The sequence below is a fragment of the Primulina eburnea genome, chromosome 3 (genome assembly GCF_022965805.1).
Source record: "Primulina eburnea isolate SZY01 chromosome 3, ASM2296580v1, whole genome shotgun sequence".
Lineage (NCBI taxonomy): Eukaryota > Viridiplantae > Streptophyta > Magnoliopsida > Lamiales > Gesneriaceae > Primulina > Primulina eburnea.
Genome location: NC_133103.1, coordinates 1,335,085 through 1,359,366, shown reverse-complemented (window position 1 = coordinate 1,359,366; position 24,282 = coordinate 1,335,085). Strand labels below are relative to the sequence as shown.

Genomic DNA, 24,282 nt, shown 5'->3' with positions numbered 1-24,282 from the left:
TAAATTATATTGGGACAACTTTTTAAAAGACTCTACTAAGGTCTCATGAATCTTTATCTCTGAGACATGTAACCCTACTGATATTCACAATAAAAATTAATACTCTTAGCATAAAAAATAATATTTTTTCATGGATGACATAAATAAGAAATCTGTATCACAAAATACGACTCGTGAGATCGTCTCACACAAGTTTTTTCATTTTTTAAATACATATAAGAGAGTTATTGGAGTTAATTTCGTCATTATAAATAATTGTGTATTACAATATTAAGTTTTTTTGACAAAATTATATAATATTAAGTTTTAACTAGATAACTTAATGGGTAAAATCGTCAATTATTATTCGATAAATCACTTCACTAATGTATCAATCGTCAAATAATATAATGGATGAATAATTTTTATTAAAAAATTATGCAACCCGTTTAAACGAGACAATATCAAGTGTAACAATATTGTCAATGAATACTTTTATAAAATATAGTAAATAATGAATAAAATAGTAAATTAAATTTAGAAGTCAATTATCCATAAATTATTTTTTAAAAAGTGAAATTCGATTTTTTCAAGTTAAAGAAACCTCATGGGGCTTTTTGGTGATTTGAATACCGAAAAATTAAAATAAAAAAAAAAAGGAATCTTGACAGTGGGTTAACGCCCGAAGGGTTTGTGGTGTCAAATACGACGTTGTGATAACAACAACGTCGCCGAAGATAGCAACCGAAGATAGAAAACTCTGTCACGGTAAAGTAAAGAAATGTCGGGAATCGAGTCACAACCATATTCCCTTCCCTCCAAATCCCAGCTTCTCCTTTTCTTGGGAACCCAAAAATCTCAGCTTTGAATTAAAGTAAAAAAATACAATAAAATAATTTTCTGTTTTTTACCCCACTCATTATAGGCAAGAATCAGAGATAGCTAAGAAAAACAAACAAGAAACAGAGTACTGTTTTGTTTGCTTGTTCTTGGACTCCATTTTGCTGTGTTGTGCTGTTACTCAATACCCCTGTAATTTTAGAAGCAGAAGTCAAGCAATTTCCTACTCTTTTTGCACTGTTGTATAGTGTCCTCACGTCTTGAATATGACAGTTCACTTGTTTGCATTAATTTCATTTGCAACGTTGTGAAAATCCCATTTCGTGTATTATTTTATTTTTGTGGTTAGCTGGAGGATGGTATTAATGCTATTTGGGTGTGGTGGGCTTCAAGATTTGTGTTGACTTTTGAGATATTGACTATTGAAATTTCGTTGTTTTGATTAATTCTTGATGACCTGTTTAATTTATTTATTTAGTCAAGAAAATATTCAATCAATAATCAAAGATTTGGTGAAGTAAATGGGGCTGGAAGATAGGAAGACTACGGAAGCCGCAAAGGTACGTTTGGTTCGCTGCCCCAAGTGTGAAAATCTCCTTCCAGAACTCCCGGATTTCCCTCTGTATCAATGTGGTGGCTGTGGTGCTGTTCTCAAAGGTACAATTCGTAATCTTTCTGTTAGTTCTATATGCAAGTTTACTAGAAAGGCTACTCTACGTGGAGAACTCTTAGTTAGGTCCCTTGGCTAGTTTTGGTTTTCTTCATTAGTATCGGTTTTCAAGATTATCTATCTTATTGATGAAAAATGGTCTTATTTGGAATTTTTTTACTCCGAAGACAATGCAAAGGTAGTAACTATGTTTATTTTTTAGGGTAAAGGTTGTGAATCTTGATATATGGTTGTCTTGTTAGAATTGGAATGTTGATATATCAGCTGCGGGGGATTTATTTTTCCATTGATCAGGATGAGGTCATGTTAGAACTTGTAAATTTTCTTCTTCAATTTTTTGGGCGATGTGTTTTCCTTTCTGTGAATTTAATTTTTTGATCGTCTGATGTTGTTTTATAGCGAAAAAGAAGGGGATTCTGGAAGAGAGATTGTACGAGAAAACTAATGATGTAAAGGGGCCAAGAATCTCCGAGAACTGTAGGATCGTTCATAATTCTGAGGTTGAAATGGAAAATGACAACGGAACCGAGCTTGGTACGGCAGAGAGGAGTCATAACGGAAAAGTGTCTTCCGATGGTATTTCCACTTTGCGAGTTGAAAATGGAGAAGCGAAAACTGATTCTGAAATAAGTAATCGGGAAAGAGAAAGGATGGTAGTAATGGAAAGCAAGAATGATGATTACTGGTCATATGGTTCGGGTCTGATTCGTGATATTAATCAGGGAAGAGGCTTTGATTTGAATGCCAATGGGCTGGAATACACAAATTATAATGGTGAACAAGCAGTTAAAGAAATGAGGCCTCCATTGGAATCATTAAGGTCAAAGCCATTACCTATGGAGGAACCGGATGTGGCAGCCTCTTTAGGTCCTGTCAAAGGTGTTGTGGCACAAGTGAGGTTTAACGATCATCTTTACCGTGGTGAGGGGCCATCGACTCATGGAATGAATTCTTATTATGAATATGGTGAGAGGACTAGATATCAGGATCCAGATTTTGATGGGCAAGCTAGAGTTAAAAATTTGGAGAATGACCGAGACGAGCTCCTAAGGAAACTTGATGAGTTGAAGGATCAAATTAGCCGGTCTTGTGATGTGGCGGACAGACATAAGGAAAAAATGGTTCCTGATCGGAGGATGGTTTCTCCAACTGTATCCGATCATTATGGTAGAAATCGTGCTACTTATGTTCAAGAAGGCTTTACTGATTCACATGGCCTAGGCAAGAAACCACTTTCTCCCTATCATTTAGAATCTCCATATTTTGGTCATATGGCTGGATTCAATCCTTACACAGATAGATACGGTTTAAGTGGTCGGGAATCACGTCCTCCAAGAGGGTTCCCCCACGATCTTTTGGCACGTGGTGACACTCATCATCAAGAAATGCTTCGTGGGCGGACTCTCCAATCAGAGTCTCAATACACGCATCTGCCATATAACGAGCAGTTTCCTGGTTACTACGCAGATGCCAATCACGATCAAATGATATTGCACTCACACGAGAACTTTTTTCACCAGCCCGCATGCTCGTGTGTGCATTGCTATAATAAGAACTTGCATTTACCTCCTAAGGTTGATCACTTGGGTTTTCGTAACCAAAGTTTTCAAAATGAACCTTCTAATTTGAATTTTCATGGTTCTATAAATCCTACTCCACAGGGACTGCCTGGTTATAATTTTGGAGGCTCGGGACTGCATCGGTTGAATTCTCTTCAGTCTTTACATATGAATTCAAGTGACGTTGATGCTGAAAATATTCGCTCCAATTATCATCATGCCAGAAAGATGGCAGTAAGTCATAGAAGTGGACGGGTGTGCCGTTCAATTGCAGGTGGTGCACCTTTTATTACCTGCTGCAATTGCTTTGAGTTACTGAAATTGCCAAGAAAATGCATTTCTTCTGCAAAAATGCAACACAAAATGAAATGTGGGGCTTGTTCTTCGATAATATCATTTGAGGTTGGGAATAATGGAGGTATTGGATCAGTTTCTGTGCACGTCGACCAATTTCCAAATGAGATTGACGAGGGTTCTAGTGGCACAGTGGATGAAAATGTGATATATTGGCCTGGTGATACAAATAGTGCGGATTTGAACTGTGACTCGAATGATTGTGATGATTTGCAAGCCAAGTTTTCTCCAATAGATAAGAAATCTAATTCTGGTGAATCTGAGAAACAGCAGGATCCTCTTTCTTCAACTTTATGCCACCTCAAGAATGAGCAAAGCCCAGAAAATGTGACAGAAGTCAAGTCCTCTCTAAGTCCTGAATTGCCCACTAAAGAACAGTCCAGTCATTTTCCTGATACTAAAGTGTTCAGGCAATCTGACGATGGAAACAGAAGCAAGCGATCTGAGCATGAGAGAATTGCCTTTGGTGGGACTAATTTTCGGCATAATTCTGCGACAGAAGCAACGGTGGCAACCGAGATGGATGTGTCCTTAAACGAATTTTCTAACAGCTGTGTTTCTCAGGACTCAGTGGAAACAAGTAAAGAAGATAACCGTAAGGTCAACAAAGGGGGCGAGTCTTTCTTTGCAGGTCTCATCAAAAAGAGTTTCAGAGACCTCACAAAATCTAACCAAAATGCACAAGATGGCGGAGCTCTAGTCTTTGTTAACGGGCATGTAATACTGGATCGTTTGGTTAAGAAGGCTGAAAAGTTAGCAGGACCAATCCAACCTGGAGAATACTGGTAAATACTCCTCGAATTAGCTTTCATTTATTTCAGTGCATTATTGTGTCCATCTAAGATTTGTTTACATATTGTTCAATAAATGTATCTTTGTTATAGCATGGCATTTGCTAATTTCCATTTAGGGCGTAATGAAATTTGGAAGATTAAAATAGAAAAAAATCAGGTGTATTTCCGTGGCTCAGACAGGGCTTTGAGGAGACACTATTGACACTAGTAAGTGAACATGAGCTTAGAGAAGTCTGAGAAATAAAATAAATTTGAAGCATTTTCATGACCAACGTTCTATTTACTATTGCAAGACAATGAAGAAAATACCTTTTTTTCCGTTGAGTAAAGAACATGTTTTGCTGAAACTGTATGGAATGATGACTTGACAACCACGTTCGCGTATCCCTTTGAACATATTCACCTTACCCGTCTTCTGACAAGAAGCGTCTATCCTTCTGTTTTTCAAAATAATCTAATTTCTTTCTCGTAAAGTATCATGAGAAGCATGGCTGCAATTATTTTCATTTCGACACTAAACATAATGAATGATTTTGCACCCTTTTATTGAACCAGGTACGACAATCGTGCAGGCTTTTGGGGTGTGATGGGCCACCCTTGTCTTGGCATTATCATGGTGAGTTCATCCAGTGTCTGAAGCATAAGATCTTCAATTCTTGAACAAGCTTAAAGTATTTGAATTGTCATTATATTTCTAATAAAAAAATTGCAATCAACGATCTTATTAATTAAAAGTTATTGATAAATTTAGATTGATGTTACGCAGCCAAATATTGAAGAATTCAACTATCCAATGCCAAAAACTTGTGCTGCTGGAAATACTGGAATTTTTGTCAACGGGCGGGAACTTAACCAGAAAGATTTAGATTTGCTTTCTAGCAGAGGTCTTCCCATCACACGACAACGGTCTTATAACATTGAGATATCGGGCAAGGTGATTGATGAGTGCACTGGAGAGGAACTAGATCTTGGCAAACTTGCCCCAACGTAAGAACTGCAACTTTTTTCTCGAAATCCTTATTAAATATGTTTGGTTGGATCCATGCCAGCACAGGCATAGGCACCTCAAGTTTGTGAATCAGGGTTAAGCCATCGAGATAGAGCTTCCAGTCTTTGACCCTAGTCTTTTTCCTCTTATTAACATTCCTTTACTTCACATGCTTTCTTGGTTGGCATAATCGGATCAACAAAGAAGTTATTGGAAAAACTCCTACGAGGGGATTGATTTGCCTTGGGTAGCTTAAACCTCCGGCTCACAAACCATCTGCCACCCAGATACTCTTTGTAGGATTATCTTTCAACCCTTTGATCATGAATCGATTCACTCTTTCCCCAAATTTTTGTCCAGAATTTCTTAATCGCAAATTATTCTACTGATTTCAGTGAACACATTCACTTGAAACTAACCATTATTTTGCCATTGCCTTTATCATCCTTCAGGTCAAAATTTACACGGATGCACTAACAATTCTTGATATTTCGACAGGGTCGAGAGGGCCCAGCACGGATTCGGTATGAAAGTTCCATCATATCTTGGTTGACTGCCGCATTAAATGCAAAGCTTCTCAGAATGTTCTCGGTTCTTTACATGACGCAGCTGTTTTGTCATAGTTTGATTACCTAAAAAAGTGTCACCTATGTTGTCTGTTATCAGTTGCATGTGTGAAATATTATCCATTTTGCATGGCAGAAATTTTTTTTATTGCAATTCGATGTATGAAAGCAAATGATGTATTTAATTTGATTTCTGCAAATAGAGTGTTGATTATTTGATATGGTATTCATTCATTGTATACAAGTGAACACTTGAGTGGGTGAATCGGTAGTTTAAGCCGGGGCTATACGTTGAAACATGTATTTTTCGGCATTGTTTCTGGCGACCAATTTCTTGACTTCTGTGCCATCATGTAAATTTTCTTTGTATTTTCTCATATTCCTCCATATCACTCCATGCAATATTAGTTTTAATCTGTATCGAAAAATATTAATTAAAAATAATACACTTTAATAGAATAACAAAAACAATTTATTACTTACTCATTATCATGTGCATGGCCACATTGTTTCAGTGATTTTTCAATCTTGTTTGACTTGAATAATGACAATTATATCAATCAAATCATTTAATTAAAAAGATTTGATTAATGTTAAAACACATGATGTGATTGGATTACTTAAATAATTCTATCTAATAATTTGTTCGCTTGCATTTTGTATGATGAATATATATCTTACATCAATCAAATCATTTAATTAAAATAGTAATTTTACTTTCGTATATTTATTTTGTTTATATTCATTAATTATTGAAAAGAAAAAAATCGTATTTTATCATCTTATCTTAAATTTTTTCGATCAATCAAATATACTATTATTTATTAAATATTATTTGACAGCATACTCTAATATTTTAATATTCATAGCATTATTTATCATATTCAATATCATCAACCCGTTAAACTTATCCTAAACTATTGAATGCTAATAATTATATAATTGAACCCGAATCCAAACGCAAACCCCGCCGTCCTTAATCTTCTCTGCTTACGGAAGGAGGTAATATGAGTCCAGCGATGTCAAAAGATTGTGCCAAAAAAGTGATGGATATAGAAGGAATCAAGGAACCGAAGAAGAAGAGAAGGGTGGGGATCAAGCTGATCGAGAACAGAGAGGAGCTGCACACCACCTTCACAAAACGGCGTCAAGGCCTCTGAATTTTGCGACAACTTCGCCACCCAGGCACTCGTCATCACTTTCTCTAGTTCTGGCAAAGTCTATGCCCATGGAGATCCTGAATTCGACCCCCATTTTCAAGCGCTACCTCATCGATCCTTCTTCTTCCGTGCCCGCGACTGACAATAGTGTGAATGGAGGAGGGATCATGGTGGCGACGCCGACTGACTCGGAGGAGAGTATTAACGAGGCTTTAGGGAAGGGGCGGTCGGCATGGGATGCGGTGGATTTAGGATTGAGTGAGCTTGACGACATAGAGACGGCGGTTTTTTTTTAAAACTAATTTAAATTTTAAATTTTTTTTCAAAAATAATGCAAAAAAAAAAAATATTGCAAAATTACGGCAAACCGTGATTACAAAACACGGACGCTCCGTCGCTACTAGCGACGGTTTATTTACCGTCGCTAAAAGCGACAGTGTAAAAAGCGACAGTTCGAAAAAATATCGAACTTACCGAAAAAATTTCGAGCTTACCGAAAAAATATCGTATTTTTTCGGTAAGTTCGATATTTTTTTCTGTACGATTTTTCGGAATTTCGGTATTTTTTCCTAACCTTAGCCGTGAATAGTAAATGACGACGTGCGATTAATGTACGTCGTTAATGTCCAGACATAATGTTTTTAAAAATATTTTACTATTAACAGTGCAAATAAAGATGCACGCCATTGATAATACTTTGAACGGCGTGGCGTGTCTTTATTGTGCGCTGCGAAAATTGCATATGTTATTAACAGCACACATAAATACAAGCTACCGAAAAATCGGTATACCGAAAAGGATACCGTACTGAAAATTTCGGTATCGGTATGAAATATTTTTTTTTAATATACCGAAATAACGAAAAATAATTTTTTATTATTATAATTTTTTTAAGGATTCGAAAAATTCCATAATATAGCGACGGTTTTATAAAACCGTCGCAAAAGTTTGAGGTGGCGACGGATTTTTACACTAGTAAATAAACCGTCGCTAGTAGCGACGGATGTGTCAAACCGTCGCTAATAGGCTAACGTGGACTCAATCCGTTCTTACTCACGGTTTACCGTAATTTTGCAACATTTTTTTTTTGCATTATTTTTGAAAAAAAATTTAAAATTTAAATTAGTTTTAAAAAAACCCGGAGACGGCTGTAAATTATATGAAAAGCCAGATGAAGATGGAGACAAGTCTGCAGAACTAGATTTACTATAGAATTCAAATGAGAAGATTTGAACGTACGAAAGATAGATTGCAACAAATTATCAAATATAATCTTGCATTCTTGTGAGACATATCAAAGTATGAATCTTCCATGCATAATCGAAAGTAATGTGTCATCTCCATCGTTACTGTTAGCTGGCGGTGTATATCTACGTCTTAGGATGATTCAAATACGATCCAGCTCTTTATTATTCATGGATAAAGTTAAATCTGTTATTATCCATTACAATTTTCACGAAGACTTGTTCAAGGCTTATATTAGTTATCTAATCTTTGCAGCTTTATCTTAGAAATTTGCTGAATTGGCTTTGTTTATCTATTCATATGTTATGGTTTATTGGTTCTTGATGGGGTAATCTTGGAGCATTTGACGCTCTGATCTTTGACTAAATCTACATTTAGAATGCTACCTAAGAGGATATTATAGTGCTTTTTTTTGTTTGAGTTTCTAGATATGAACACTTGTACTTGAACTAGTAACTTTAGAAGCTTGTTCTTCCTGGTGAATGACAAAAAGTCTAAAAACTATGAACACTGAATATGTATGCTACGATTATCTTCTTCATATTTTAACCCCTTCAAAGACCACACATCAGGGTAGTAGCAGGACCACTTTATTTCCTATAATTGTCCACATTCAAAGTTGGAATGTGTGAAAAATTCTGTGGTGTCGAATGGGAAATTTGGGTCGACACCAACAGGAACATTCGAAAACTCCACACCTCCGATCGGGGAATTAGTTGTTGAAGCATGGGCTGACATTATCTCGGCAATATCAGCTTCTGTATGCTGCAAATTAGCACCTCCCCAATTGCTCTTCATTGGGTTATAAGTTCCTGGAGTGAAGTAATTCGACTCTGAGGCAGCTGGAGATAAAAACAGTGGCGAGTATGTTCCTGAATACGTGCCCTGGCGGTATCCATCAACAAGATCAGATAATGGAAAATAGTGATTTTCCCTGTCATAGGATGCAAATGTTGATGGAAAAGAGAAGTGGGCCGATGTTTCATCATTGTTTAAATCCTCAGTGTGGACTCTGAGGTTAGATTTCAAGCTGGAAAGTGTCTGATTCAGCTGTTGTGGTTGATGAAGACAGTGAGAAATATCATGTTTCATTTCTTGTTTTTCAGGTGATGCTGGTGGTGGGATTGCATTAGTGGAGTGGTTGCAAGTGTGTGTTCCTCTGTAAGTGATATCGAATACGGTCGGATCGTCATCAGATCTTTGCACTTGCTTCGTCGCCCAACAATCTTGAACCGGACGGTACGTACATCGATAGTAGCTCCTACAAAATGGATCCACTTGCATCAGTTTTGTTCGGATAAGAATAATATTATGCTAGAACAAGATAATCAAACCAGACTCGAGAGCCAAATATCTCTCACGTGTAGGATTTTGACTGTAAAACTTGCATTTCAAAAAAAAAAATGAGCATAAAATTTCAAAAAAAATTGCATTCGAAGGAACGGTTGTCTACCTTGCCCCTCTGCTTGATCACCCCTCCTCACGTGTAATGAATGCGTTCCAAGTAGGAAACAGTGAGTATACATACATACCTAGGATATTTAGCTCCCAAAATGTCCTTTTGCCCATACTTTCTCCAACTAAATCCATCATCAGTAGGGCCTTCAAGTCCACTGTCAGAGTAAACTTTAACTTGTTCGGTCCAAGTGCGCTGTTGCTTTCTGTTAAATTAAATGAAGTAACAGAGTGAACACAAACGCAGACACAAATAATGTCAACGAGATATCCATATTTTATTTGAAAGTTTCACCTTTTCTTTGAGGGATTAACGTAATCCTGATGATCCCCGAAATTCTTGTTCAAACCATCACTTCTTGGACTTCCATCAACCGATACCCAAGACTCGAGCGCAACTGATGTTGCCGCTGTCATAAAAACTTGATCTTGCTGTTTTGATCCACTCCATTTCAGAATCAACAGAGCCTTTTCATAAGAAGACAAAATCCTCTGAATTAGCAAGTCCCGAGCTTGGTTCGGAGACGACGTGCACAGATGAAAACGAAGCTGCTTCGCTTTCTCCATTCCTTGAGTGAGCTCATTGATAAGTGTCTGATATTCCCAGTTTACAGGACTCTCCATTTCTTGTATTTTTCCTCCCTATTCTTGTATAGGAAATATGGCTCACTTCGCACGACACGACGGAACCGTAAAACGGTATAACTATTCAAGTTATAAAGCAGAATCAGTTTTCTCTCATAAATATAAGAAATAATAGGATCTGGATAGTTCAGAAGATTAGGTAAATGGACAAAACAGCATGGCTATTTCATTTTTTAAGGCCGTTTGTTTTTGCTGTGAAGGAGGGTGTTTTGGATGTTATATTTATAGGAAACGAGAAGGGTGTATGTATGTGTGTATAGGAGACGCTGTTGAAGTAGAAAGTGGACTCTTTTGAAATTAAAGAAACCTGAGAAAAGAAAAGAGCGAAGTGAAAGAGTTGAATTTTGACCGAGAAACTGAGTATTTTTTCTGCGTGGACCAATCTTTGGTCATAAATCTCGTTCATAATGGTGATTGTTAGGAAGGTAGCCAAAAAGTCAAGTGATGACCAATTCAAACCTTCGAAAGATTGCTGTAGTGTAGAGTAAAACGAACGTCTCGATTTCGAGAACTTAGGAGTTGTTCATCGAACGTATGGCTTGCATTGGTTAGATCAAAGACATATTATAGATCCACCTATTTTTATTTTGAATTCAGACAAATGATTCATCATTTTTTATTAAAATATATTCGGAATGTCGTATAAACTCAACCGTGTATCTTCAAGATTCTCTAAATTATCTCCTCAAAATTGTTGTCGCCTCATCTTAAGCTTCTGGCTCAGTTTTGAGTTTAGATTAGAGAAAATCAGATTTCTTTAGTGTCGGGAAGCATATGATATTTGATAATTACATTAATGTATTCGGTCATAAGTTTTATAATAGATTCAAAAACAGTTCACTTACAAAGATATATGTAAATTTTTAATGATTAGAGAAAATTATTCAAGAAGGAGGTTTTGGTCTAATCTATATTTTATTTATTAATTAATATAATATTTTTTTATAATATTATACAACCCTTCAAAAGGTGATATTCCCTTCTTGTAATACATTTTGTGAATACAACCGTAATTTGGAAGGTTCAAGTGCTGACCAATTCAAAACTTAAAAAGAAATAATGCGTGGGAAGAAAATGGAGTCACATATTTTAATTTTGACGAAAGTGATAGATTTTATTACAAAATAATAATACCAAGGCATCAAGAATCTTCAAATGCCGCGTTATTTGATAGCATTGAGTAAATGAGAATTGAGAGGGCCTCAATTGGTGGGTCGTTTGTGACGACATTGTTCCAATAAAAAAAAAAAATACAGTCAAATCAATTAATTTTGTGAAATAAATATTTTATTTTGTTTATATGTAAAAAGTAATAATTTTTTATCTCAAAAATATTATTTTTTATTTAAAATATGAGTATGATTGATTCGTCTCACATATAAATATCTGTTAGACCGTCTCATAATTTAAAAGAGATTTATTGATTAATCATGTTGCTTAATGCATAAACGCACATGAAAATTACATGGAGCAATTGAGAGTAGCATCAAATTAAGCAGGCATCTCATCATGTTTCTGGTAAGACGACCATCCGCGGAAGTTAACTTTGGTGATCATATACATAATACAATCAAATTGGAAACAAAATCAAAGGGATCAATCCTGTAAATCGTAGATATGGGGACCAAGACCAAATTCATGCAAAGTCAATAAAAATTACTTAAAACATTTGGAATTAGTTCATTAATTTCTGACGAACAAGATACGTATGATGAAAACAATTTTGTCTTTTGTGCATTTCATTTACAATTACTCTATTTCTTCTAGAAGAGTAAACATCAACTTAAAATGTAATTCCAAATGGACATAAACAGCAAAGCTCAAACGTACCGAAAAGAACGTCAATACACTAAGAAGGCCCAATTTACACTTCGATCATTTTGAAGGCCCAGGTTAAAGCCCAACTATATATAGTATAAGCCATACTGTTCTATGTTTTTTTTATTTTAAAAAATAAAAAATAAAAATTAATGACTTGGTTATGGAGCAAGTAGCAATTTATGATAAAATTAAAAACACACAAAGTACAATTTGCAATAATGCGACTTTTTTTTTTATTTATCTATCTAATGAATATATGAAATTTTAACGAAATAAAATTTCTAAAATGGGTCAAAATGACCCGTTAATCATAATATATGATACTAAAAATTTATGAGACTACGCGATTATATATTTATATTTGCATAAACATCGTGTATATAATTTTTTAAAAATACCAAAAGATATATGCAACAAAATAATAACAAGACGATCGATGGAATCATTATTTCAAACACACAGATTTTATTTCTTTCTACCATATAGAGTACACTCCCAATATTTAAATATTTATGTGCTTTTGACATTTAGATTGTGTTATTGTTATGGGAAGGTGACTCTGCTTATCAAACTAGGCGTGCATGAAAATCACTTCTCTTGGTACTTGAAGATGCCCGTCCCTTAATTCTGCATACACGAAACAAAAGGCAATATTGATCGATCAGTTCAAATTTACAATATATAACAGCAAAGATTGGGGTGCGAAGAGGTTCACCTTTCTGTGAGACTTCTTCTCATCATCACTGTCACTGCTGCTCGAATTGTCGCTATGTTTATCTTCCCTATTCTTCTTATTCTTCATGTTCTTCATGTGTTCCCGCATCTTTGGCATGCAATTTCCACCACTCCCATCTGATTTTTTCGTCTTCGTCTTCGTCTTCTCCATTTTTACACCATGTTGTGGAGCCCCATTCGTTGGAAAGTTTTGCGTGTGATTGTTTGTGGCTGATTCTTGGTGTTGTTGATGAGTGAATATTTTACGTGCGGATTGCGCCATTTCCTTCACTTTGTTAGTGAAAGAATGCTCATTGTTATTACTGGTTTTAGTTTGCTCTGAGGGCCTGTGGCTCTTGATTGAGGCCATAGGATTAAAAATCTATGAAGGCAAAGGCTCTGGTTTTTGGTTTGTGATGCGGTTTGAATTGCTTATAGCTTACATATAGATGGAGATTCTCGGAATAGTTGGATTCTCTAACTTTGTGTTAAATCACACTTTGCATCTACTTTTACTTGATAAAAGAGAAGGCTATTTTCAGATTCCCACGACAGGCGAGCGCAAGTTTTGGCATCAATCTGAAGGAAACCTTACTTGATTCGATGCTTATCATATTTAATGGGCCAATGTTACTCGAATTAATTCATAAATAGAGCGGAGTGTATGCAAGTATCTTTTTATTACATGAAAAGCTGCTAGTGCTAACTATCCGGCTCCAATAGTATCCTTGAACAATGGCGAGGCCAAATTAAATTAATGCATCAAGCCCAAATTGACGAGAAGATCAAACAGAACCATATTCCCTTGTAACTTTAAAGTAAAGATAAAAGTTAACACTACTGTTTAGAAACTTAAAAATACCAAGTAGGTTCCCTACAAATTACTTACATATTAAAATCACAAAAGAAAGTAGCAAAAGTTTGACCACATTAAGACCAAGTAACCTCCTCGTAACAGTTACATACCAAGAGATTAGCTCTCTCTTACAGTGCTAAAGAAACAAACGTTGCTGTTGCCTCAACAGCTTTGTTTTCTATTTCTTCTTGACTGGATCCAACAGAAAGCAAATACTTCTTCCCGATTTTGAAAGAGTGATCACCCCCATCGATCACATGCAACGTGTTAACACATTTCATTTTCTTCATTACAGCTTCCAACTTGTCTAGTGGACAGAGTCCATCTTTGCTACCCTTCAAGAAAAACAGCAGGTCATATGAAATATCCAAGTACTATACAATTCTCGCTTTCCGTAGGCAAATAATACCGACCATAGACTTTAATACAACAGAGCACTAATTAATAAATTTTAAAAAGTTTATTATAAGCCAATAAACTTCTAAGAATCTCTAACTAGTCAGCATGCATCACAATCCTAATTAATTTCATAGCTGTGACATTCTTGAAATTCAGCCTATATTAAAAGCATGTCAATAGTAATCATAAAAAGAATAGATGCTTTTTACCTGCACAAACATAACAGGGACTGTAAGTTGCAGAAGTGTTTCATCTCGTAATGTGCCATTGGTGCCCTAAAAATCACTCTATCAAGTAAGACAATGCTCTTCAGGCACATGAAAATTGTAGAAGGCATCACCCTGAAACTTTAGACAACTAAATTCATCGAGACAAATAGTGCATATCAATTTTGCTTTACTCTAATTTGGGCTATAGAAAAATCTGAATGGTACTTGTTCAAAAAAAAACACAAAAGAAGATTATTTTCACAAAGAAAGGATTCCCAGATGTTAATACAGATCAATGGATCCGCAACTTGATTTCCGTAGAATTTAGGTAGTTTTATGGAACTTAAGACTCTGAGTACAAAACATCAGTACTCGAGTAATCAAGATGAAATCTTATACTATTGGTCCAATTAATTACCTACAGTCCTACACCATAGGGTTTTGCAGTTTAAGATGCTCACCTTCTTTTAAGGATTAAATGAGATGCCTTCAGTTCATCCAGATCACTCATATTATACATTATATTATACCAAGACTAAGATATAAAGAGATGAAAAAGTTTATTAATTAAAAAAAAACATGGCATGACTAGAGTCTGTTGATCAGGGGGAGTATAGAAAGTGAAATAATCTGGTATCATGCTATATGAGAAGGATGATTACCAACATACTATCAGGTTCTAGGAAAATAAGCATGCAGGTCCATCAAGACCCTGCATAGAAGCTACAGGAAATGTACTACCGATTGATGCTTTCGCAGGCATCACGGCTAGAAGAAGCTAGATCTTAAGTCTATGTAAAATGGTGCACTAACTGAACTACGAAAGAGTGCCAAACCTTTAGAGGGTAACCCAAACAAATTATCGCAGAAGCTGAAATGCAACTTTTGCCAGCAACCATGCAGCTGACCCTGGTCATAAAAAAGAAGAAATACATTGTAGGCAGTTCATCTAGTGAGGATAATACACACCAATTTACCTCGATCCCATAGATTTCCCTGCCAAAACTAGTGGATGGCCAGGGTACTTAGTCATGGTCTCTCTTACCACATCACAATGAAAATCAACCAACTTTTCGGCCTTCGGAGGAGATCTTTTCTTTCCTCCAGAAAAGTCTGCAAACAGCTCAATCTACGATCAATTAGATCTTTGGTCTGGAGCACAAAATAGTTACTCAAAAAATTATTCAGATGGCAATGATTCTTCAACCCTGAAATCTCTCAAACTTACATAGATATGTATTTGAAGCCCTAGTCCAGAAACATGAGAGACTGCAGTGCACAATCAATAGTTTTGTAGTTCAACATGCCCCTATACATACTAGGAAATATGCATAATATAGAAGGCATACGGGTGCAAGTTGGTCGAGAACAGGCAACACATGCCGGCCAGGACCAGCTTGACAAAATTATCTGGTATTGCACACGAGATATGAAAAAATTGACCACCTGCCTATGATATCCAACATGTCCCAAAAGCTCGAGCTAATGGGAATAGATGAATAGGTTTTCACTTTAATAGTATGATCCTACATTCGTGATATGTCTAACCTTGCTACACTTACAAGGGTAGTCGAATGTCACTACTTCAACAGCATTTAAGGCCTCGGCCAGCATATCTTTCCATCTGCAAACATATCATTTCAAGAGATAACCTTCTTGAAATTATAAAATAGGCAAGAAAAAGTAATCCCATTCCTTAAAGAACCCCTTTGAGTAGGCAAAATATATGAGAGAACATTATTAATATTATTTTGAATCTCCGAACTCACAAGGGCTACCTCTCCCTCCTCCACTCACACACACGAAAACACAATTCCGGCACGGTTCCGCCCAGCAAAATCCATCACTTGAAAGAGAAGGCGACGCAGCATTTAGTGAAACATACAAAAAGCTGTGAAAGAGAAGGCGACACGGTAGACACCTCACACTCCACCATGAAGAAATCCATGAGACAGACACACACACACACATATGTAGAGTGGATGGATGGGAGAACCTACCTTCTCATCCAATCCGAGGAGGAAGGAGCACCAGCCCCATGAGCAAAGACAATAACAACAGGTGATTGATCTGCCTTCTTTGTTATCGCACATATTTTCTGAGCTCCCTCCTCTATCTGTGGTTGCTCTTTAATTTCTTCTTTTTTAGGTTCGTTCCTGTTAATGCGCTTGCGTTTCGAAGTCATTTCTGTGGCGCACTGTTGGATTGATTTTTTTCTGATTTTTGTGCAACCGACTCGAATTGTAACTGGAAACCCTAGTTCGTCTGTTCTCATCAGAAATCCGCATGAGATTTTCGCGCCAATCAAATTGAGGATTTTGCACAAATGCACACGTGTTGCAATACAATGCCCATGCCATTTTGATTACACGGGGGAAGGAAGGGAGCTCAATCGACGGCCCGAGATAAATACATATAGTCTATCGTATAAAGTTGAGGAGATTTTTTGTGAGATAGTTTCACGAATTTTTATATATGAGACGAATCAATCCTATCGATATTCACAATAAAAAGTAATATTTTTTTATGGATGACTCAAATAAGAGATTTTTTTATGGATAAACACAACATACATATTTAAATGCCAAATGTCAATTTCAGTTCAATATAATGATATTTTTAGTTATATTTTTTTTAAGCAGTTGTAATTCGGTAATTATGTTTAGTGATTAGTTTTTTTTTTCTCGAAATTATAATATCATTGTTAATTTTTTATAATTATATTGTTAAATAGATTTTACGAGTAATTTTTTAAATCACGTAATTATAAAATTTAACAATGACATTAGTCATTTACTTGCATGATTTTGAGAAAAAAAATATCAAACTGATCATATAGAAAATATATATATAATTGATATAACAAAATATAAATACCTAAAAACATCACCATAAAATACATACATGATTAAAATTGACAATTTTCTATTTACAAATATACAATGATTTAGTTTTAAAAAATTGTAAAAATATCATCTATTTGTAATATGTAATATAATATGTAGATAGATATAAAAGCCACTACATTATAATTTCATATATTGCCAAAATAAAGCAGCATAAATTTTTTGGAATTATAAAAAGCATATATATATTATTGAAGGTACCCACATAACCTAATTTAACAAGGCCCACTACTTTTCTACCTCGTTTTTCGAACCTAATTCTATAACGTAACATCAACCCTTTCCGTGCTTTCCATTTTTCGCCACTCCGGCCAAGTCGTCTACCATAATCAAAATTGGGGATAACTTAAGATGCCAAACTGCGAAACGGGATATATATGATTTCTAGGATCCCTTATGCCCTCTGCAACAACTCCATTCGATTGGGTATTATAAAGAGATTCACAGAACAAAATGAAGAGATAAGTCAATAAAGAAGGGACCAAAAAATGTCAAATAAACGTGCCCAAGAAATGATAATCAATCAAATTGTCCATTCGGTGTTCTCAGGAGCCAAAACTCTCTTTCAAAATTATACACACACACACACACAAATATGAATAAAATAGATGTTCGATGACCTCTTGCCGTGACGATAAAACATTGATTGATTAATATCTATCATTGCTTTGTCTAATGTTTGGTTCTTGTTCTATAAAATATTAGTGGCATGCATCATTATCTCATCAAATATATTGATTTATCATCTTTATATTATACATAATTCATCATCTCATTCACGATCCAACTGGTGCTCACTATGTGAACAAATTTTATAAATGTGAGTAATATTATAAAGTGGAGTGTTCTTAACAATGGGTTTATACTATTATATCACATTTGATATAAGATGAGCTGGCAACACGAAACTAATTATTTTTCCCTATTTCTAGAGCCTCGTGATTTATATCAAGATCTGGCAATTCGATCCATTGGATGTAAAGCATATCTAACAATTTGGCTTTAATCTTTTTAGCAAATCTTGGACCTTTTTTAAAATAGGATATGGGGTATGGTGTGTCCCGATAGTGCCAAAGATATGGAAACCCCACCGATTTTGCGAAACAGTTTTCCTTAAAATATTTAATTTTAGTGCCCTCTTTTCAATTTCTCAGATTATATATATATATATATATATATATATATATATATATATATATATGGGCATGTAACAAGCCAAATCTTAACTCGAACGAAGAGCGATGATGTGTATGATTTCAAAGCATCAGCTGTCCCCTCTCCCTCAAGGGCTTCTGATCATAGCCATCTTGAAATTAATCACAGTAGGCTGTTATAATGAAGTAATGAATGGCTAAGGCCAGAAGCTCTACAGGGAGAAGGAACAAATCTTGTTTTGGTCAAATTTCTGTTCGCATTATCCAGTGTACGTCCATGTGATCTTTTTCAAGCCACTGATATTGAGGGTTTACGACAAACGCATGCCTCGGGATCGGCGCTAATTGCCCAAAAATAAATATTATTTACTGCTATTTTATTTTTATTTTCATTTTCATTTTCACGAAAACTATTTTGTTAGGTGTATCTATTAATCGATACAAGTTATATAAAAAAATATTATTTTTATTGTAAGTATAGATCAAGTCGACTGATCAACATATATAAATATCTTACAAGATACCAATTCTTTTAGTTTATATTTGAAATTTTTTGTGAGCTTTTATGATATATATGTATGTTGTTATACTTGTTCATTTGTTAACAAAGAGACTAAAACACTTATGAGTATGGATGATAATCCAAGTAATTAGAGTCCATACAATTTTTTTGACCTCAATATGGACAAATAGTCGGCCCACACTTATATAATAATATAATATAATTATACACATAAAAAATTATGTGAGACATCTATTCTATCACCCGTAAAAAAATATTATTTTTAATTGCAAAAATTTGTTTTTATTGTAAATATGAACATAATTTACAAATCTCACGAATAAATATTTGTTAGACCGTCTCGCATAAAACTTATCCTTATATTATTTGTAATTTGAAAATAGATATTAATGAAAAACAATCATCGTACGTTTTAATTTTTATAACTGTTGACATTTTTGTTAATATATATATAGGGAATTGATACCCTGGGCGCCCTTTGGTGAGCGCCCAGTGGGCGACAGCTCATGTGCAGTTTATTTTTTTTTAAAAATTTGACGTTTCGCGACGGTTTTAAAAATCCGTCGCAAATGGCGACGGATTTTAGCAAACCGTCGCGAAGCCCACATGTGCAGTTTATTTTTTTTAAAAATTTGACGTGTTGCGACGGTTTAAAAATCCGTCGCAAATGGCGACGGATTTTAACAAACCGTCGCAAAACGTCAATTTTTATAAAAAGAAAAGAGGGGACAGAGGGGCGTTCCCAAATTTCGTGTCCCACCTTCGCCCAACAGCCCACAAATGCATTAGACAGGTGGAAATTAGAAATAATTTACTACGCGACACAAACATGATGTTTTACGTCGACCACAGCGGGTTTTTATACATGTTCCATAAGTCATATGAAAGAGAACGATACAACAATATGGCAGCAGGAAAATTAAAACACCAAGATTTCTTGACAGAGAATGGTTATCATATTGAATTTGAAAATTCTACAATGCTAATTCTTGAATTAAGCAGAGGATCCTTCTCATGGTGACAGAAACCTCAAAGCTCGATGTTTCATCCACGACAGAGGTTTGATAAAGCACTATAAAATGGTTACCCCATCGCACATATTCAACTTGATAAAATAATAACCTTTATCAAATCCAGTTGTTAGAACCTGTAAAATTCAAAACAGTTATGAATAAAAAAAATATTGATGATTAACAACATATATTTAGAGATTTAAATTACCATCTATCGATCCAAAATCTTCGTCATCTGAGCTTTCTTCTTCGTTTTTATTATTAATAGTTGACCTGAAGAACGTTGAGTATGCCACCATATATTAATTTTGATGATTAACCAAATATATACAAAAATACTAAAAATTTACATTGTTGATAAACACATACCCGTCTTGCAAATTTGGACAGTTACGCTTGTCATGCTGCACACCTCGGCGTCCACACCCACGACATTTTCTTCCCTGTGTGGTTGCCTTCTCCTTTGATGACTTTAATCTCTTCCCACATCCCTTTGTTCTAATTTTTTGAGGATCAACGATATCAACAGCCCTATCTGTGGCTCTTCTACATTGACTTCCACCGCTTACTGTTGTAGTCATATTCAAATCTTTCATTTTGTTGCCAATATAATCAAACTGTGCATTCAAGAAATTTGTTCCCTCAACAGTCAATGATGCAATATCAACTAATGCAGAAGCTTTATAGGATAACCTCAAATGTCTTGACATCAAACATCTTTCTGGAGCTTCAACCACATTTGGCTCATCTGTAGGAAAAAATTCTACATTCTTTGCTGCTTGCGTCCAACGTTTCAGTATATATTTATCAGGCAAATGAAAGACTTGGTTTATACGAAAAAATGCTAATATATGCCTGCATGGAATGCCCTCAAACTGAAATTTCATACAACTGCACAATATATCATCCCCTTGTATGACATGTGTAAGCACTCTTGGTTTCGAAGAAGAAGAAGCTTGAAAATTCATTACCTTGTAAATCCCAAACTCATTTCCCACAGATTCTGTTTGCACGTAATAACCATGACTCTGACTCATTTCTTCTAGAAACTCCAACCATTTCTTTTTCGTGTAAACCGTCACCATCTGAGATTCCATTGGCCATTTGGACTGTAGCTTGGGACGCTCATTCATATCGACATGATCTGCAACTAACTCATTGTGTCTTTGGTGCCGGAGTGCCTTATTGAAACGAATGATAAAATCCATCAATGAGTTCTTGCTAGATATATATCTCTTGAAAAAAGCATGTGAACTTTCGGACCGCTGACTACTTGACATACCCGCAGAAAATACATGATTAAAATATGCTGGCACCCATTTATGTCGCAAATCAAACATCAACGACAGCCAATCATGTTGTTCCAAGTTAGCATTAGACATAGCAGCTTCCCAGGAACTCTCAAATTCCTCATCTGTGGAGGAATGTAGAATGGCATTCCTTATGCTTTCGTAGTGATCACGGAAAGTCATTGGGTTTAATTTCTCAGAGAATTTGTTCAGTATATGCCACAAACAATATCGATGTGTTGTTCGAGGAAAAACTTGTGATATGGCTTTCGTCAGAGCCGGATCTTGGTCAGTGATAATCAAGTTTGGGGCACCTTGACACATGGCTTCTAGGAATTTATTAAGCAACCAAACAAAAGAATCTGTTTTTTCGTCACTCAACAATCCACAACCAAAAAGAATGGTCTGATGATGATGATTAACTCCTACAAATGGTGCGAAAATCATCCCATATTTGTTGGTGTTGTATGTAGTATCAAACACAACCACGTCACCAAAAGCAGTGTATGCCCTTCTTGACACATGATCAGTCCAAAAACACCTGGTAAATCTGTTGTCCGAGTCAGTCTCATAATCAAAAAAGAACAATGAATTCTTCTCTTTCTCAGATTCGAAGAAATCGACCAATGTTTCTGCATCAATACCCTTATGCTCATCCCTAACACTTTGCTCGTAGTTTCTGATATCTCTTTCTATGAAACCTACATGTTCAGGCCCACCAGACTCTATCTCAAATAATCTCATTTGTTGACAAGTTGGCACATTGGCTTCTGCAAATTGTTGACTCAACATTTTTTTTGATGCAGAAATACTGCGATGCGAGCGTAACAAATGCACCTTCGACGGAGTCGATAATGAATGATTATGACTTTCAACGAAAGTACTGACAACCCAACCCGGACCTGTTTGTTCCTTGACAACTGAAATCTTGGACAAACATCCGGTTCTAGTCTCACCACGGGCTCTTTCTTTTCTTGGTTGATCTTTTTTTGTCTGTTTGCTCCATCGAATATCATCTGTATGCCCTTCTTTAAAGCATACAAATTTCTTCCATACAATTTCGTTTGTTTTCTTACTTTTCTTGCTATTACTCATTCTCGCGCTAAAACCGGATTCTCGGGCATATTGGTTGTAGAATGAGAATGCATCCTCTAACGAATCAAATCTCATACCAATCTGGGGTTTCTGATCATCACCGACTTGGGGGATGTACGATTGTTCATCTCCACTATATTGATCCATTTCATCTACAGTGGCGCTAGGCAGACGTGGGGTGGTGCTCGAAAATCTTTGCGGGCGGTAAGGTGCTGGCGAGGATTGTCTGGGGATTAACCGAGCACGATTAGCGACGGTAACAATATAATCATATGAGAAACAACATCAAGTATAAAATATATTTTAACAAAACATACTAGAAATGAATAAATTTATAAATACTCCAGATACATAAATAGCTAGATCATCAACACCATTTCCTAGTGCAATTAATTAAATATGCAGACTTACACTTCACAAACATTAAAGAACATGTATGCCAATACACCGGAAACCTTCAAAATCATAAATTGGAAATTTCTTCGGAATATGAAATTTAGAACTACATCGATTTACCTTCTGATGTCGTCGGAATATTTCCCCGCACGAGAGCTCCAGAAGTTCGCTCAATCTTCTTAACGTAAAGATTTGAGCGTAGGTGGGAGAAGGGCTGTTGGGCGAAGGTGGGACACGAAATTTGGGAACGCCCCTCTGTCCCCTCTTTTCTTTTTATAAAAAAAATTTGACGTTTCGCGACGGTTTGTTAAAATCCGTCGCCATTTGCGACGGATTTTTAAAACCGTCGCAAAACAAAAAAATAAACTGCACATGTGGGCTTCGCGACGGTTTGTTAAAATCCGTCGCCATTTGCGACGTATTTGTAAAACCGTCGCGAAACGTCAAATCTTTAAAAAAAAATAAACTGCACATGTGGGCGACAGCTCAGCTGTCGCCCACTGGGCGCTCACCAAAGGGCGCCCAGGGTATCAATTCCCTATATATATATATATGAGTTTTGTAAAAGATTATGTTTTTAGAGAAGTTATTTAATTTCTAAAAGAGGATAATGCAGAAGCAGAATTTGGAGTTAAAAAACAATAGCAAATGATTTTTAAAAATAAAAAGTGAAGCACTTTGCTTTAGAGTCGGCCAACACCCCTTAGTTTAAACGTGGTTATCGTAGTATCTTTGACGATTTACATGTGTTAGTTGAGTGGATTAAATAAGGATAGATTAATAGTCAAATGTTTATCGTTAAAATTTTAAGTTGTTTTAATAATCATTTTGATCCGGTTTAAGATCTAATTTTATGGATAACTATTTGATTAATAAAATCGGATCTTAAACCGAGTGAAAATGATTATTAAAATATCTTAAAATTTTAACGATAAATATTTGACTATTAATCTATCATTATTTAATCCACTCAACCAAACACACCTTGAATTTTAATCATTTTATGAGCTGTCATATTGTATGTAGCACGTCCTTGAATGATAGCCATGTGTTTTTAATTTATATATATAATAAATATATATATATATTTATTTATTTATTGTGAGAATAGTCAACTTGATTTATAATTATCATACAAGTTGATAACTTTGACATAATAAAGATATTTTCTTGAGTTTAGTGGCTTGTACGAGCACAAAAGTGAACAAGTCAAAAATAACACGTAACATGTGCAGATGCGAGCCATTTAAATAAAATTTAATGTTCGGTCACCAAACGTGATATATATAATAAATATAATATAAAATATATCTTTAGTGACACAGTTGAATGAATTTGAGCAATAAATTTATAAATATAGAGCACGAAAAAATCAGCACTTCAGTTGTCACTGACTCGATAGAGATCCGATCGAGGCATGTAGTTAAAAGTCACTCCCGAAGTTTAAGTTCACTCCGTCTACCAAACAGAACTTATTGTTTTATTTATATCTTTACTAAATAATGAAATTATTTATTAGAAATTAGAATATTAATCCCCCCATTAATATATATTGTTAACCTAACTAAGGAGTCAAACTTGATTGAACTTTAGATCCAAATCATGAAAAAAAAAACCCAAGGACTGCTAGCGATACCTTACTAGTTTAGTCT

General features: G+C 35.4%; 4 protein-coding genes and 1 long non-coding RNA gene across 11 annotated transcripts; 1 reads left to right on the top strand and 4 right to left on the bottom strand.

Moving 5' to 3' along the window:
- Positions 1 to 641: 641 nt before the first annotated feature.
- On the top strand, positions 642 to 5,984 carry LOC140825143 (uncharacterized). Of its 3 annotated transcripts, none has more exons than XM_073186727.1 (6): positions 642 to 747; positions 1,298 to 1,476; positions 1,889 to 4,187; positions 4,752 to 4,812; positions 4,963 to 5,183; positions 5,683 to 5,984. In XM_073186727.1, exons 2-6 carry the CDS (start codon positions 1,341 to 1,343, stop codon positions 5,735 to 5,737), a joined length of 2,772 nt encoding a protein of 923 aa, XP_073042828.1. In that variant the 5' UTR covers positions 642 to 747; positions 1,298 to 1,340; the 3' UTR covers positions 5,738 to 5,984. The 3 variants fall into 3 exon arrangements, with proteins under 3 accessions (XP_073042828.1, XP_073042827.1, XP_073042826.1); XM_073186726.1 differs by lacking the exon at positions 642 to 747 and adding an exon at positions 754 to 946; XM_073186725.1 differs by lacking the exon at positions 642 to 747 and having other exon boundaries at positions 754 to 1,476.
- A 2,690-nt stretch (positions 5,985 to 8,674) lies between these two features.
- On the bottom strand, positions 8,675 to 10,522 carry LOC140825142 (probable WRKY transcription factor 53). The gene is made up of 3 exons (XM_073186724.1): positions 9,906 to 10,522; positions 9,688 to 9,816; positions 8,675 to 9,416 (listed from the first exon to the last, which is right to left on the bottom strand). The coding sequence occupies exons 1-3, from the start codon at positions 10,232 to 10,234 to the stop codon at positions 8,753 to 8,755; spliced, it is 1,122 nt and encodes a 373-aa protein (XP_073042825.1). The 5' UTR covers positions 10,235 to 10,522; the 3' UTR covers positions 8,675 to 8,752.
- Positions 10,523 to 12,518: 1,996 nt separating this feature from the next.
- On the bottom strand, positions 12,519 to 13,389 carry LOC140827970 (uncharacterized). The gene is made up of 2 exons (XR_012117081.1): positions 12,792 to 13,389; positions 12,519 to 12,703 (listed from the first exon to the last, which is right to left on the bottom strand). It is a non-coding gene; the product is annotated as an uncharacterized lncRNA (long non-coding RNA).
- A 188-nt stretch (positions 13,390 to 13,577) lies between these two features.
- On the bottom strand, positions 13,578 to 16,649 carry LOC140825141 (uncharacterized). 5 transcript variants are annotated; one of them, XM_073186722.1, is made up of 7 exons: positions 16,255 to 16,649; positions 15,817 to 15,878; positions 15,483 to 15,523; positions 15,232 to 15,383; positions 15,091 to 15,163; positions 14,255 to 14,320; positions 13,578 to 13,976 (listed from the first exon to the last, which is right to left on the bottom strand). In XM_073186722.1, the coding sequence occupies exons 1-7, from the start codon at positions 16,527 to 16,529 to the stop codon at positions 13,914 to 13,916; spliced, it is 732 nt and encodes a 243-aa protein (XP_073042823.1). In that variant the 5' UTR covers positions 16,530 to 16,649; the 3' UTR covers positions 13,578 to 13,913. The 5 variants fall into 5 exon arrangements, with proteins under 5 accessions (XP_073042823.1, XP_073042820.1, XP_073042821.1 ...); XM_073186719.1 differs by having other exon boundaries at positions 13,578 to 13,981; positions 16,255 to 16,643; XM_073186720.1 differs by lacking the exon at positions 15,483 to 15,523 and having other exon boundaries at positions 13,578 to 13,981; positions 15,803 to 15,878; positions 16,255 to 16,642.
- A 2,934-nt stretch (positions 16,650 to 19,583) lies between these two features.
- Positions 19,584 to 22,895, bottom strand: LOC140825140 (protein FAR1-RELATED SEQUENCE 5-like). Its single transcript, XM_073186718.1, has 3 exons — positions 20,220 to 22,895; positions 20,059 to 20,123; positions 19,584 to 19,984 (listed from the first exon to the last, which is right to left on the bottom strand). The coding sequence occupies exons 1-3, from the start codon at positions 22,379 to 22,381 to the stop codon at positions 19,965 to 19,967; spliced, it is 2,247 nt and encodes a 748-aa protein (XP_073042819.1). The 5' UTR covers positions 22,382 to 22,895; the 3' UTR covers positions 19,584 to 19,964.
- Between the last annotated feature and the right edge of the window lie 1,387 nt (positions 22,896 to 24,282).

Bases quoted from the DNA above. Each gene is read 5' to 3' on its own strand.
- LOC140825140 (XM_073186718.1), bottom strand. From the start codon at position 22,381: ATGGATCAATATAGTGGAGATGAACAATCGTACATCCCCCAAGTCGGT. The intron at 20,124-20,219 runs GTATGTGTTTAT...AACGTTCTTCAG, and splicing joins TGTCCAAATTTGCAAGACGG to GTCAACTATTAATAATAAAA. The intron at 19,985-20,058 runs GTAATTTAAATC...TGAATTTTACAG, and splicing joins AGATTTTGGATCGATAGATG to GTTCTAACAACTGGATTTGA.
- LOC140825142 (XM_073186724.1), bottom strand. From the start codon at position 10,234: ATGGAGAGTCCTGTAAACTGGGAATATCAGACACTTATCAATGAGCTC. The intron at 9,817-9,905 runs GTGAAACTTTCA...TTAATTTAACAG, and splicing joins GTTAATCCCTCAAAGAAAAG to AAAGCAACAGCGCACTTGGA. The intron at 9,417-9,687 runs GTATGTATGTAT...TCCATTTTGTAG, and splicing joins TTGGGAGCTAAATATCCTAG to GAGCTACTATCGATGTACGT.
- LOC140825143 (XM_073186727.1), top strand. From the start codon at position 1,341: ATGGGGCTGGAAGATAGGAAGACTACGGAAGCCGCAAAGGTACGTTTG. The intron at 4,188-4,751 runs GTAAATACTCCT...TTATTGAACCAG, and splicing joins ATCCAACCTGGAGAATACTG to GTACGACAATCGTGCAGGCT. The intron at 4,813-4,962 runs GTGAGTTCATCC...GATGTTACGCAG, and splicing joins CTTGTCTTGGCATTATCATG to CCAAATATTGAAGAATTCAA.
- LOC140825141 (XM_073186719.1), bottom strand. From the start codon at position 16,529: ATGAGAACAGACGAACTAGGGTTTCCAGTTACAATTCGAGTCGGTTGC. The intron at 15,384-15,482 runs GTAAGTTTGAGA...AATTGATCGTAG, and splicing joins GGCTTCAAATACATATCTAT to ATTGAGCTGTTTGCAGACTT. The intron at 14,321-15,090 runs GTTTGGCACTCT...AGTGATTTTTAG, and splicing joins GTTTGGGTTACCCTCTAAAG to GGCACCAATGGCACATTACG.